General features: G+C 37.5%; 1 protein-coding gene and 1 long non-coding RNA gene across 20 annotated transcripts in view; one reads left to right on the forward strand and one right to left on the reverse strand.

The window, feature by feature from the left end:
• Window positions 1-6,180, reverse strand: part of LOC129550498 (uncharacterized) — a 74,378-nt gene extending 68,198 nt beyond the window's left edge. For all 8 annotated transcript variants that reach the window (XR_016035630.1, XR_016035625.1, XR_016035631.1 and 5 more), the window contains exons 1-4: window positions 6,047-6,180; window positions 3,463-3,588; window positions 2,584-2,719; window positions 828-998 (exon numbers count right to left, since the gene is read on the reverse strand). This is a non-coding gene — a long non-coding RNA (uncharacterized LOC129550498). The remainder of the gene's footprint in view (window positions 1-827; window positions 999-2,583; window positions 2,720-3,462; window positions 3,589-6,046) is intronic.
• Window positions 1-13,951, forward strand: part of HEATR5A (HEAT repeat containing 5A) — a 104,451-nt gene that overhangs the window by 87,198 nt on the left and 3,302 nt on the right. For all 12 annotated transcript variants that reach the window (XM_088829504.1, XM_088829502.1, XM_055418206.2 and 9 more), the window contains 6 exons: window positions 785-1,007; window positions 3,149-3,397; window positions 4,449-4,576; window positions 6,063-6,210; window positions 7,063-7,335; window positions 9,144-9,368. In XM_088829504.1, the coding sequence (XP_088685630.1) occupies window positions 785-1,007; window positions 3,149-3,397; window positions 4,449-4,576; window positions 6,063-6,210; window positions 7,063-7,335; window positions 9,144-9,368 (1,246 nt within the window). The remainder of the gene's footprint in view (window positions 1-784; window positions 1,008-3,148; window positions 3,398-4,448; window positions 4,577-6,062; window positions 6,211-7,062; window positions 7,336-9,143; window positions 9,369-13,951) is intronic.

A 13,951-nucleotide genomic window follows, 5' to 3' on the forward strand; every position in this document is an offset into this window, starting at 1 on the left:
TCCTTAGTGGAAATAATGACTAGCCAACAAGCTGCATGTAATTGAGGTCCGTAATTATTTGAAATCCTTAGAGCCAGATAAATTGGAATTTAAACTTTGGATGCATATTTCATATATTCCTCCAGGATGTTTGGGATAATACCATAAAATCTATAATCAAACAATTTATAATATATCTGTGAAAATGTTTGAATAGTCACACTGTATAAATAGCCTCACATAAATTTTTTTGTGTTTTGTCACCAGATTGTTGCCCACAAAATTACATTTTACAGAGCCTTTGGATTTCAGAGCTATGGATAAAGAGATAGTACACATTATGTACTATGTTGAATACTTTAACATTCTGTAGTCCTTGTCTATAGTCTATATAGGTAAATGTTTTATAAGTCATTTAGTGGTAACATTGAAAGAAAATATTCAGTATTTCAGCTTATTTGAATTCAGAGATGGCTGCCTGTAGCCATATATTGAAATGGATTACAAGGCCATAGCCAGGCTTAGTGAAAAAGGGTGCCAGGATCATTTAGTTACAGCTGTCATGGTTGTAAACTGCAATGTGGCAGCATACTTGTCAAATGTTTATTATCCCTAACCTATCTCGGTGAAGATAATGTTTTGGATCTTTCTACCCCAGTTTTGTATGTGGTTGCACATGTGTACCTTCTTGGTATCATGTGCATTTCAAATCTAGAAGGCAGGTTCAAGGTAAGTCTGCAAGATAAAAATATTGTAGCACCTGTGGGTCTAAGAGTTTCCTATTTATAAAGTAACCTTTATACAGGTCTACATAATTGCTGTAGAAAGGCATAAAAACCACAGACAACCTTTGAAAACTCCTGCCTGTTCAGAAGAGAGCGTTGGAAACGGGTCGATTTCACCAGATGGGCTGCTTGACTTAGTCCACGCAGACCTTGGCACATTGAGTAGGCTCTGGCTAGCTGCACTTCAGGATTTTGCTCTCCTAACTTTGCCTTCAGAATTTGCCTCTCAGCTTCCTGTTGAAGGTAAGGGGGTGAAATATTTACTGTAATTCCTAGAATGACAGTCAATAACATGTATTTTCAAAATTTCTCCACTAGCAGGTAATGTTTATTGGAAGCATTTTTTCAAGAATAATTTTCATTCATAGAATAGTCATGGGAGAGTTGCTTTAGGTAGAGACTTGTTCAGTCATGAGGCACACTCTTCTTAACTCACAAGATAACAGCCAAATCGTTCTCCAGCGTGATTACAGCAGTGTATGTGACCAACAACATGCCTCTGTTTATTTATATCTTCCCTCCATTATATGTTACTGTACTTAATTGTTTTTCCCAATGTGATGAGTTTAAAGAATTTCATTGGTTTATTTCCTCGATTGAAAGTCTTTTTTCATCAGTTTATGGGCTGTTTAAATTTCTTTTTCCATAAGTCATCCAGTCATCATCTTTGCCCATTTTCTACTTCATATTTGTTATTTTCTTACTGACTTGTTAATCCTTACATATGTTTAATACTCTTCCTTTGTGGTTCCATATCTGGAAGGTATCCTCTCTCAGCTTGGCTCTTTGACCTTTTCAAATTTAATGTAATCAGTTTTTTATGGTTTGTGTTTCCTCTGTAATGCCTGATACTTTTTTAAAATTAAGATCACAAAGATATATAAGCTTTACACTTCTGCTTTTTAGATTTTAGTCCTGCTGGAATTTATTTTTTGTGTGTAGAATGAAGATAGGGGTCTAATTTTATTTGTTTTTATTGGAGTGTAGTTGCTTTACAATGTTGTGTTAGTTTCTGCTGTATAACACAGTGAATCAGTTATACATATACATATAGATATATCCACTATTTTTTATACATATATTCCCCCAAGGGAATCTAATTTTATACTCAGTTATTAATATCACATTTTATGGATTGGATATTTGGCAGCTGCTTTTAATCTTCATGTTATTCCAAAACAGCTATTATTTTTTTCACTCCTTGCTATGAATTTTAGGGCCAGCCTGTCAAGTTCTATTAGAATTTTAATTGGAATTATACACAAAAATATGCAGAGTATTAATTGGACTTTGTACCTTTTAATAGCATTAAAAATGGAAATACATTGATTTACTGAAAAAATTTATCAACAAAAATGAATGACACATGAATCAACATATGTGACTCTCTAAAACATAATGTTAAGGGGGAAAGTTTGAAAAGGATACACACAATATGAGGCCTTTTAAGTAAACTCACACTAAATAACAGCATCTATTATTTATGAATACAAATGTCCAGTGTGAAAGTTTAAGATCTGAGACTGATTCACAGTGACTTGAGGAAAGTGGTTATAGAAGGAGGGGCAAGAATTAGTGGTATATAGAGTTTTAGTGGTTTTGTTTGTTTTTTAAGAAAGAGATTTAAGAATGGCAAAATGTTAATCTTAGAGGTAGGTGAGTATCAGCGTTTGTTTTATACATGCATATACATACTCTGGGCTTCCCAGGTAGCTAAGTGGTAAAGAATCCCCCTGCCAATGAGGGAGACAAGGGTTTGATCCCTGGGTCAGGAAGATCCTTTGGAGGAGGAGATGGCAACCCACTCCAGTATTCTTACCTGGAGAATTCCGTGGACAGAGGAGCCTGGTGGGCTACAGTCCATGGGGTCACAAAGAGTCGGACACAACTGAGTGACTGAGCATGAGCGCACACATACTGTGGTTTCTCTTCAGATTGTGTGAACCTTTTGCATTCTAAACACACACACATCACATATTTATTTTAAAATATTTTATGATTAAAAAGAAAAAGAGTTAGCCTACAAATTTCTTATGTAGTTTTAAGGATACGTCAGCACTGTGACCAACAGTTGTATGCTCAGGAGAAATAAAGTCTGATAATAAAATATTGATAATACAGCAGCATGGATGATCCATCTCTAAAAACATTGTTAAGTTAAAAACTCAGTCACAAACAGTTGCATACTGTGTATTTTTCCATTTCTGTGAAGTCCAAAAATGGGCAAAACTAATCTGTGGTGAAAGTCAACAAGTGGTTGCCTTGAAGTGTAGGGTACAGGCTGGAAACGGTCTATCTCTTATAACAGATAAAAGGGGAAATGGAGTGTGAACACATCTCTTCTTGTATTCCTCCTGAAACTGTTTGCTTTCCCTTTTATGTAGGTGGTGCTTTCTACACAGCAGAGACGAGTGAAAATGCAAAATTGCATTATTATAACTCCTGGGCGCTTATCTTGCATGCCACAGCACTGTGGCTTACAAGCACAGGCTTTGTCGTTGCTGACCCAGATGAGGGAGCCCCTAATCTCTCAAGGCCTGTGACACCAACTTCCATGTGCCAGGGCTCATCCTCTGGACCTGCAGTAAAGTCCCCTGAGGATGTCTACACTGAGAGATTCCATCTTATTTTAGGTCAGTAAAACACTTTTTACCCGCTGCCAACCACACGGAGTTTTTCTTGGATTGTGCTTTCTTACCTGTCAGCTCTTGTGGCTGTTAACTTCATTCTTCATTAGGCAGTAACAGTATACTGGGTCATATGCCCCTCTCTCCCCATTCTCAAGGCTTGCATGGTTCAAGAAGGTATATTCACAGGTACAGAACTGCATCAATATTTAAGGTCAAAGATAAATGAGATTTTAAAATTTATGAAGTTTAACCCATATTTTGGCTTTCTTAGAACTTCATTTTTAAAATGAGGTATATTTCTAGATACAGTGAGTTTCTAGATTAAATGTTTTTCACACTTACCTTGTTCTGAGGAAACAACCTGTTAGATTACCTATAAATAAGTTTCTAACTGCAACGTGAGGGTTATAAAGGTCAGTAATTAATAAGGTTTCTGGTTCATAGAGCTTCTGTCATTCCTTCTGAAGCCACACATGATCAGATTTACTATATCCTTGGGTATATTAAAATTTTGTTTCTTTTTGCCTTGGGAGCTTTTTAAAAACAAACCCTCATGTAATAAAGACTGGCAGGGCATAAGCTGTGCTGTTTAATTACCTTAGTTCAAATTCTTGGTGTGCCTCGTTTTAACGGACATTTAGCAAACTATTTAAGCTTTGTGTTTGCAAAAGGAGTGGTAAATAATAGTACCTACTTCCTGAGATACTGTGAGAGTGAAATGATACAGTACAATGCCTGATACATGGTAATCACTCAAGAAATTTTAGTCAGAATAAAATTATGAAACTCTGCATGTTAAGTTCTGGCACAGTTTTCTTATAATTTTTGCAGTAGTGCACAAGCCTAGTTGAGATTATTTGTGTACATGTTGATAAAAACAAAAACTGTTTAGAGATTGCCTTACCACTTAATTGTTTAGTCTTAAATTTCTGGTGATTTATTTGCATTGCTTCTTTGCTAAATTTATTTGTATATCTTATCAAAATAGAAAATTCTTTAACATCAGAAACCAAGACTCTAAAGAAGCCTTGTTCTCTTTCTCTACTTTCTACAGGAATCAGTGTGAAGTTTCTATGTTCCTTACGTTCAGATGCAACCATGGAAAGCATTACTGCCTGTTTACACGCGTTACAGGCCCTTCTAGACGTTCCTTGGCCAAGATCTAAAATTGGCAGTGATCAGGTGATTTCTTGTTGCTTGTCAGGCTTCTGTAGATTCCAAGGCACAGCAACAGAAATGTGTTCAGGTTACTATAGTGAACCGCGGGTGAACACGGAGAAGTGAAAAGGAAACTAAAACACTGCCTAGCTAGGCCTCCGAACCGAAGTGCCATCAGCAGCCGTGCTGACTCAGGACCGTCTGCTGCTGTCTCTCTGCTCCTGCCACGCTTTTGCTGCCACCAGTCCACTGCTCTGTGTGGCAACTCTTCAGGCCAGCTTTCTGCAGTGATGGGAAGGTTCTATCCTGTACTGTCCTTGTCCCTTGCCACCTCACTGCACTCTGCTTCTCATATACATCTGTACCTTATACCCCATTTCCCCAAGAGAGAATCCTCTTGGTTCATGTTGTTAACTGTCAGTTGTGTAGTGTTCCTCTCGGCTGGTTTCTCCATCAAGGTCTTTTTAAGAGACAACTGACTACAGCCTATAGGTGGAGTCAGACACTAATAACAGATCCAGTTGTGACCATGATTTGAAGGATCACTGTACAACGTACAGCACTTCCTTTAACTTTCTTCCCAAGAGCAACAATGCATTGGGCAGGCACCCTTAGCATCATGTATTACCATATGCGTAAATACTCGCTAAGTTGTGTCTGGCTCTTTGTGACCCCAAGGATTATAGCCCACCACAGTCCCCTGTTCATGGAATTTCCCAGACAAGAATACTGGAGTGGGTTACCATTTCCTTCTCTAGGGGATCTTCCTGACCCAGGGATTGAACCTGCAACTCCTGTACTGACAAGCAGGTTCTTTACCACTGAGCCCCCAGGGAAGCCAGTATTACCAGTATATTGAACTGTATATTAAATTGACTTTTGGATGTTAAGAAAAATAAATGGTATAATTTCCTCTCTGTATAGACTGTTATTTATTATCACTATCGTTTATTAGGTTTAAAGTATAAGTCAGGCTCCTGCCTGACTTGAACTGCACATGGATAAGTTTTAAACTTTTTGTGCTTGTTAATTCTGTATGTTAAAACAAGTATTATAATGACTATTTCGCACTTATTTTCGAGGATGAAAGAAAGCCACCAGAGTGACCAATAGAACAGGGAGAAAGTTAAGTACTATTCTAGTGTATTTTCTTTTGAGTGATATTCATTCTATGCTTAATAACTTACACACTGCCAGTGTCATTTTTGCCACCATTCATAAGTATTAGAAAAATTTTATCTCTGGGAGTCTTTTGTCTTGAATCTGGCAGTCCTTGTATACTTTGAGCCATGTTTTCTATCTTGTTTTAGAAATCTCCTTGTTTGTTTTCTCAGTTTAGGGCCTGTGTGAAAATGCTCTTCTGTCATAGTGCCATCTCCTACAGGATTGGACAGAAACCAACCTGGAGATGGTTTAAAGTGGAGCAGGTGTTACGTAACTTTACTGCCCTAACACTTTGTTTTTTCAAGTATATAATTTTCAAAATGGTCTCACCTGTTTTCTGTCATAGGACTTGGGTATTGAGTTGTTGAATGTACTACATCGAGTAATTTTGACTCGAGAATCACCTTCCATTCAACTGGCTTCTCTTGAAGTGGTCAGGCAGATTATCTGTGCGGCTCAAGAACATGTGAAGGAGAAAAGACGAAGTGCAGAAGGTGAATATTAAACCACAGTGCCAAATTAATCATATAGCATCATTACCTTTTTTTTAAAAAAAAAAAGCTTTTTAAAGTATTGCTTATGTGTCTGTATCATCCTGAGAATATGTTGTGTATAGGACAAATGAAACATCTCTAGGTGTGGCTTTAGAGTCTCTCAGTCGTCTCTACGTGTTACCTTGGGTATTGTCAGTAGCTAAAGTATTTTCCCTTGGGAAAATTAGAATTTTAACAGCCCTAAAAGGAAAAAAAAAAAAAAATCCCTTATATGGATTGAGTACTTAAAAGTGTTTACCAGTGTACAGGGAAAGAATTACTGACAATTTTTTTAATGATTTAGTTTTATAAAGTGATTAAATTGCTCATTTATAAGTCTGATTTGGTATTGGTGAGTATATCATTTAAGATTACGTTTGACTACATATAACAAAACCCAGAATGACAGTAGATTTAAAACACAAGGACTTATGCTCTCATCTACAAGAACTCCAGAGGTTGGCAGTCCTGGGCTGAGATGGCAGTTTCATAAAGACATCAGAGACCTCAGTCCCTTTCTTTCTGCCAAACCACTACTTTCGGTGGTAAAGTCAGTGCTGGAGCTCTAGCTATCAGGTTCACATCTTAACTGCATGGAGTTAACCAGACAATACTGCAAGGCTGAGAAGGTCACCGAGGATTTCTTTTGATCCACTACAATAAGAAGTCCAAATAAAGACAGCTCCTTTTACCTCCATAACTGCTTTCTCTTTCATTCAAGACCCAAGACTTGACCCATTTAAATGTGTTACCTACAACAGAAGCAAAGCAAACATGAAGTATTTATTCAACACTGTTCTTTTTGTCTTCTAGTTGATGATGGGGCTGCTGAAAAGGAAACCTTGCCAGAATTTGGAGAGGGAAAGGACACAGGAGGACTTGTGCCTGGGAAGTCTTTGGTCTTTGCAACACTAGAGTTGTGTGTGTGCATTCTAGTTAGGCAGCTCCCAGGGCTAAATCCTAAATTGACAGGAAGCCCAGGAGTGAAAGCAACAAAGCCACAGATGCTGTCAGAAGATGGAAGTAGGCTAGTTTCAGCTGCGTTAGTTATCCTCTCTGAACTTCCTGCAGTGTGCTCTCCTGAAGGTATGTTGTGGTATGTGACAGCTTTACTTGACCTGAAAGGAGAGAAATAGTTTTAATAGATAATGGAGATAACGGTTGCTAATCTTTTTTCCATTAAACAAATGGTGACCCAAAGATTTGGGTATTGTCTTTAATCCTTTACGATTAACGTTATAGTAATTTATTTTACTAAAAGGATGAAAGTAAATATAGGGACAGCATGTACTCTAGAAAAATAATGTTCTTCCATTTTTTTTTTTTTTTTTAGAAATATTTTAAACCAGTTGATGGCAATTACTCTCTCTGGGGCGTTTTTTGGTATATAGTATCTAATGGACTTTCCCTGCTTCAGTTTTAATAGAAGCTTCTCATCATATCCAGTTCTGTTTGGAATCAAGTCCATACTTTTTAATATAGTGTCTAAGGCTCTCCATAGGGCTCTGCCGAGTACAGCTGCCTCCTGATACCTTCTGTGTGAACCATAAACCCAGGAGGTTTCATGCTTAGCCCTGTTCTGTGCTATTCCCAGTGGTGTTACTTGTTCTGAAATGACACCACCCCTTCTCTCCTTTTAAAAATTCTACCTTCCTTTGAAATTCAACTACAACCCTACTTCATCTGTGAACATCCCTAAAAACTGGCTCATACTGAGTTTTGTTTTTCTGTGTGTGTATGTAGCTTCCATATGTATATACATAGGTTTTTTTGTTATATATAGAGGCAGTATATGTAATCTATTATATAGAGCAGATAAATATATATATATATACACACACACACAGACCTATGTCTTACTTCCAGAAAAATGTTTACCCTCTAGTACCCTAGCACATAATAAGGACTCAGTACTTAATGGATACTTAATTGGTAAGCATATTTCTGCTTAAATGTGACTTGACAGACTTATATGCAAATAGCATAAAAGTCTTATGTAAGTCTTTTTTTTTTTTTTAGTTTTTTAAGTGGTTTTCTTATTTTTATTTATTTTAATTATGTAAATCTTATATATGTTATATATTATAAGCTTAATATAATGTCAAGCTTCAATTTGACTTAAAACCTTGTATTCCTTATTCTCACACCTACCTTATACCAAGAGTGCATAAAAAGTGACTAGCAAAGGATTAAGGGCAAAAAATACACTACATGAGTTTTGTGGATAGCCCCTGGGAAAACTTAATTGACCGTTTTAACTTTAGTCTCTTCCCTTTCCTTTTAAACAAAGTGACTTTTTAACTACTTAGCAGCCATGGAAACTTTAATTTTTTGTACTAACTCACTTCAAATTGCAAGGCTTAATATAAAATAAATCCCCCAAATGCCTGGTGGTAGTCAGTGTACTTAATGCCACTGAGCTATACACTTAAAAATGGTCAAAGTGGGACTTCCCTGGTGGTCCAGTGGCTAAGACTCCATGCTCCCAATGTAGGCGGCCTGGGCTTGATCCCTGGTCAGGGAACTAGATCCCACATGCCACAACTAACACCTAGCACAGCCAAATTAAAAAAAAAAAAAAAGGTTAAAGTGGTAAATTTTTGTTAAAAATATTTTACCACACTAAAAAAAAAAATAAATTCAATGTTTGTCAACTACCAAATGAAATCACATAGCACAAGATAATGATACTGTGATATAATTTAAATAACATATCCAATTAGAACCTAAATTTTATCTAACCTTTAAAATCTTAAGGTTATTAAAATTGTTATAATCATTCATGAAAAATAATCTTAAAAGCTAGAAATCTTTGACATAACCTTACTTATTTGGTAATTTCTTTTGAGGAACTACATATAGACTGAAATAGTGATTTTCAAAATGTCTTATAGGAAGCATCTCAATCCTTCCTACTATACTGTACCTCACAATTGGAGTCCTCAGGGAAACTGCCGTGAAGTTACCTGGGGGCCAGCTGTCTTCAACGGTTGCAGCTTCCCTACAGGCCCTGAAAGGAATATTGTCTTCTCCCATGGCCCGAGCAGAAAAGAGCCATACTGCTTGGACGGATCTTCTCCGTAGTGCTTTAACTACGATTCTTGACTGTTGGGATCCAGGTAAGTCAGGCTCTTTGGAAGCAATTGTGCAGTTTGTTTTAAAAAGCAAGACGGACAGTGAATAAGCTTGATCATGTTTTGGCAGTCTCATCTAGAGGAGACCGTGTTCACTACATATTTAGAGGATATGTATCATAGGTAGAAGATATCTATGGTCTCATTTTAGTATCTTTTAACGTTAACGCAAAAAAATGGCTGGAAGCCTGTGTGTTGACAGTGAGAGACCTTCACATGTAATATGTTAATTTAAAAATGTGTCATCCATGTCAGAATTTTTTAATACACACAGTATACTCAAAACTGGATAAGATATACATTATAATTCAAGACTGACCTGGTTTATATCCTCACTCCAGCACCAGTGCTAAGTGACTAGACAAGCTATCTAATTCTCTGAGCCTTAGTTTTCTCATTAACAAAATATGGAGATTGTGTTACAGGAAACTGTTAGATCAGTAACATATATGAAAATTATTTCACTTTTTACTTGGCGTATATCAGTAAATGATAGCCAGTATTATGTTCAGTATCCATTCAAATTAGTTTTTCTGTTATTGTTATATAGGTTTTATTTTCAACATTATCATTGTGATTGTAAAAAGTGTTTACACATAATTAACCCTGCCTTCTTTGTTCTGTTTATCAGTATCACAGTTCACCATTTTCTGTTTCATGTGATAAAAAGATTTCAGTTGAATTTATTGACCACTTTGTGCCCAGAGTTGGGAGTCTAGGGAAGTCTAGTGCCTACAAAGTGCCGTTAGGTGTAATTAATACCATAGAAGCTCCTGAAGGCAACAGTAGTATCTTACTTAACACTGCATTTCTAGTATAATGAAATAGAGACAACTGGCAGAAAATTAGAATGGTTCTGTTTGAGTGAACCAGGCAGAGTGTCACAGTAGGGTTCTGTGGTGCATGCGGAGATGCAGTTTGGTGAGCAAGTATCTTTGAAGGCAGTGGGGAAAGCGGTATTAGGCAAAAGAAGTCATACTGCAGTATGAGTGTCCAACAGAACTCAGCACACCTGCGGGGGTCCTCTGAATATTGTCCATCAGTGCCTTTCAAAGGACAACAGTGTTTGCACTCCAGCTCAGATGTGGCTGCCCCCTGAAGACTGTGATGTCAGTCAAGGCAACTCTGGGGCTGAGGTCAACCTGAGGGAGCTGACCACGCTCCTCACAGCTGGGCAGGACCTCCCACTATGGAGGGAAGCTCAGTGGTACCCCTCTGTAACTACCTGAAGAGATTTCTCAAAAGAGTTTCTTAAAGGATAAGAAAGTATTGTCCATTCTCCACATAGACATCATAGAAATGTACTGTCACACATTTTGATAGAAGACCGGGAAATTTAAATAGTATGGTATATTTGGGGACTGCAGTAGTGCAGTGAGTGAATGTGGGTTTGAGGGGAAAGAGTAAGAAGGTAATGTTCGGTAATGAGTACAGAGATGAAGTTGGAGGGTACATGGGGTCAGATGATGGAAGGTTTGCCATGATTGGTGATTTGGACTGCCTTTAACAGGCATGTTTGTTCTTAAAATGGGATTGAAGTAATAGGGTTTGCATTTCTAAAGACTCACTCCGGCAGCAACACAGAGAAGAAAGCAAGACTGTTGGAGACTGGATTGTAGCAGTAAGGATAACGAGGAATGGGAAATTGCAAACTAAAATGTTAAGCAAATATTAACAAAATTTACTGGTAGTTTGGTATAGAAGTTGAAAGGGTAAGGTGATTTGAGCATTCATGGTGCTCTTAACAGAAATACCAAAGGGAGGGTTTTCAGGGGAAGATAGTGAATTGATTTTGAAATGCCTACAGGATAATCAAGTGGAACAAACTATGAAGCAGTCAGGGATTCAAGAAAGTCTGGCTAGAGATGGTTTTAGACTGCATGTGTTCGGGAGTTGTCAGTGCCACCTATGGGATGGTTGAAATCACCTAACTTGGGTTTTATGCAACAAGATGGGAGGAGATTCTGAATATAATTCAGTAACAGAAGCCAAAGAAAAGAATTTTAATGACTAGAGACTGGGCAGCAGTGTAAATTACACTCTGGAGATCATGCTTTACAGTGTTTAGGCACAAATGAGAAGTAAGGAGGGGAAGGATCAAGTTCAGGCTTCTCTTGACCACAAGACAAGAAAGCGAAGGAAGATACAGGGTCAGGGAAGTTGTTTTTTTTTTTTTCCAGATGAAGGTCTAGCATGAGTTCCTGCTAATGGGGAGAAAAGGTGGAGATAGTGTTTGAGTTGGAACTGTTAGGGAAGAAAGCCGCATCCCTTTTTCTAGGCAGAAAGGAAAAAAAAATTCACAGCGCATTTAGAAGGATGAATCTCTGCCAATATGAAGACAAGGAGGTAAGGATGGAAAGTAATAAGTGTAGGTTGTTAGGCTGAGTTATGAGCTTGCCTCTTCCATCTCACGCACAGGCACACAGATGGTTTTCTGTCGTCTATCGGGGAATGAGGTTAGGACATGAAGGATTTGGACTCGCTAGTGAGAAGAAATAAGGAAGGGGCTGATCGTGCTAGGGAAAACATTTACAGCATAACAGATTGCTCCAAAAGTTGGTGGCTTCAATCTGACAACGTTAGACGGTTAGATTAGGAATTGGGGAGCAGTGTAGCTGGGTGGTTCTGTCTCAGGGTGTCTCATGAAGTTACTGTTAAGATGATGGCCAGGGTCACAGCCAAAGAACCCATTTCTGGCTCGTGGATATTGGTAAGAGGCCTCAGTCTCTCACTGGCTGTTAGCAGGAGGCCTCAATTCCTTACCACATAGAGCTAATGTTAAGGGAACCTTGCGTCTTATTGTCAGTAAAAGAGAATTAAGAGGAACACTGGGCTTCCCTGGTAGCTCAGCTGATAAGACTCCGCCTGCAATGCATGAGACCCCACTTCTATTCCTACGTTGGAAAGATCCCCTGGAGAAGGGATAGGCTACCAACTCCAGTATTCTTGGGCTTCCCTGGTGGCTCAGATGGTAAAGAACCCGCCTGCATTGCGGAAGACCTGGGTTCAGTCCTTGAGTTGGGAAGATCCCCTGGAGAAGGGCATGGCAACCCACTCCAGTATTCTTGCCTGGAGAATCCCATGGACAGAAGAGCCTGGCGGGCTACCCTCCATAGGGTCACAAAAAGTTGGACATGACTGAGAGACTAAGCACATAAGGGAATTGGGACATGAGTGGCAGAATAAGAGAATTTTAGAAGAAATGGGAAGAGGAACCCAGGAGAGCATTATTTACAGAGAAGAAAAAGACATTTTTATACCACATAGACTAGCTCTTGTAGTTTCAAGTCACTGTAAATGACTAAAACTAACTTGGCTGTATGGGAAACACTATGGCATTATAAGTAACAGTATATTCTCTGGAATCAAACTCAACACCTTACTAATAACTGTGTGATTTTGGCAAATTACTGAATTTCTATTCCTCAGTTTCTTGTCCATAAAATGGGGGAAATGAGGAATACCTTGGATTAAATATAAAGTGCTTGTAATAATGCTTTCATAATTTTAAATGTTGGCCTTGCACCTATTTTACCTTAAAATTATCCAGATTATTCTTATAAATATATCTCCTTCCCATCTATATTTTGCCTTCATTGCTGCCATGTTGCAAGTGTCAGTTCAAGTATTAATCTCCTCAAACCTTCCTCTGACTGCCCAGTGTAGCAATTCCTGGTTGCCATAAACCTTGTGACTTGCTGAAATTAAATTCTTTATTTACTTCCTGGCATATAGTACATCTTCTCTGTAAATTGTATTCCTAGGGCCAAAAAGAATGCTGGCACATAAAAAGTTTCTTCAATATTTGATGAGTGAGTGTTACCAAAGAGTATGTATATCTAATTTCTTCCTAAGTAGCAATCCATTCTTACACAATTTAATGAATTGAATTTGCCATGCCTTTTCAAATAACATTGATTTTCCACAGCAGGTTTATTAAAATTATTTAATGAGAGTATGACTTTGGAAAATGAAGGTAAATTACATCTAGTAGAAAATTCCTTTAAATGATTGTGACACACACAGATTTTCACATTTTTCTGTACTCTTAAGAAATAGCATATGTAAGAAAATGCTGTTATTTTCACTTGACACATGTATTATCAAAATATGAATACTTTAAAATTAGCAAAGAAAAGACAATTGTCCAAGCACCTCTGTATTTCTCCCCAATAAAAATAATAATAGTTAATTTATTTTGAGCATTTATGTACAACATGCTATTCTGAATGCTATATGAGGATTAACTCATTTAACTTATAAACTTAAGTACTATTACTCTCATTTTCCAGATGAGAAAACTAAAAACAGGGTTAAATATCCAAGGTCACACAACTAATAAATGCATATATCTAGTAAATGTATATATGTATTTACTGATCTCTTTACTTGTGAAGATTATAATTACTTTGGTAATTCTTGACTCTAGAATTACTTAAAATGTGCATTTTGAAGCTATATCACTTGCCAGGATTCTTAGTAAGTCACTATTTATTGTCTGTAACCCTTTGGTGCCCAAAAGAAATTGTTACTTACCAAACTGGAGAAAGTTTCACAGATATATAAGA

Source organism: Moschus berezovskii, chromosome 21 (assembly GCF_049115385.1).
Source record: "Moschus berezovskii isolate FMDL1 chromosome 21, NW_MosBer_1.0, whole genome shotgun sequence".
Classification (NCBI taxonomy): domain Eukaryota; kingdom Metazoa; phylum Chordata; class Mammalia; order Artiodactyla; family Moschidae; genus Moschus; species Moschus berezovskii.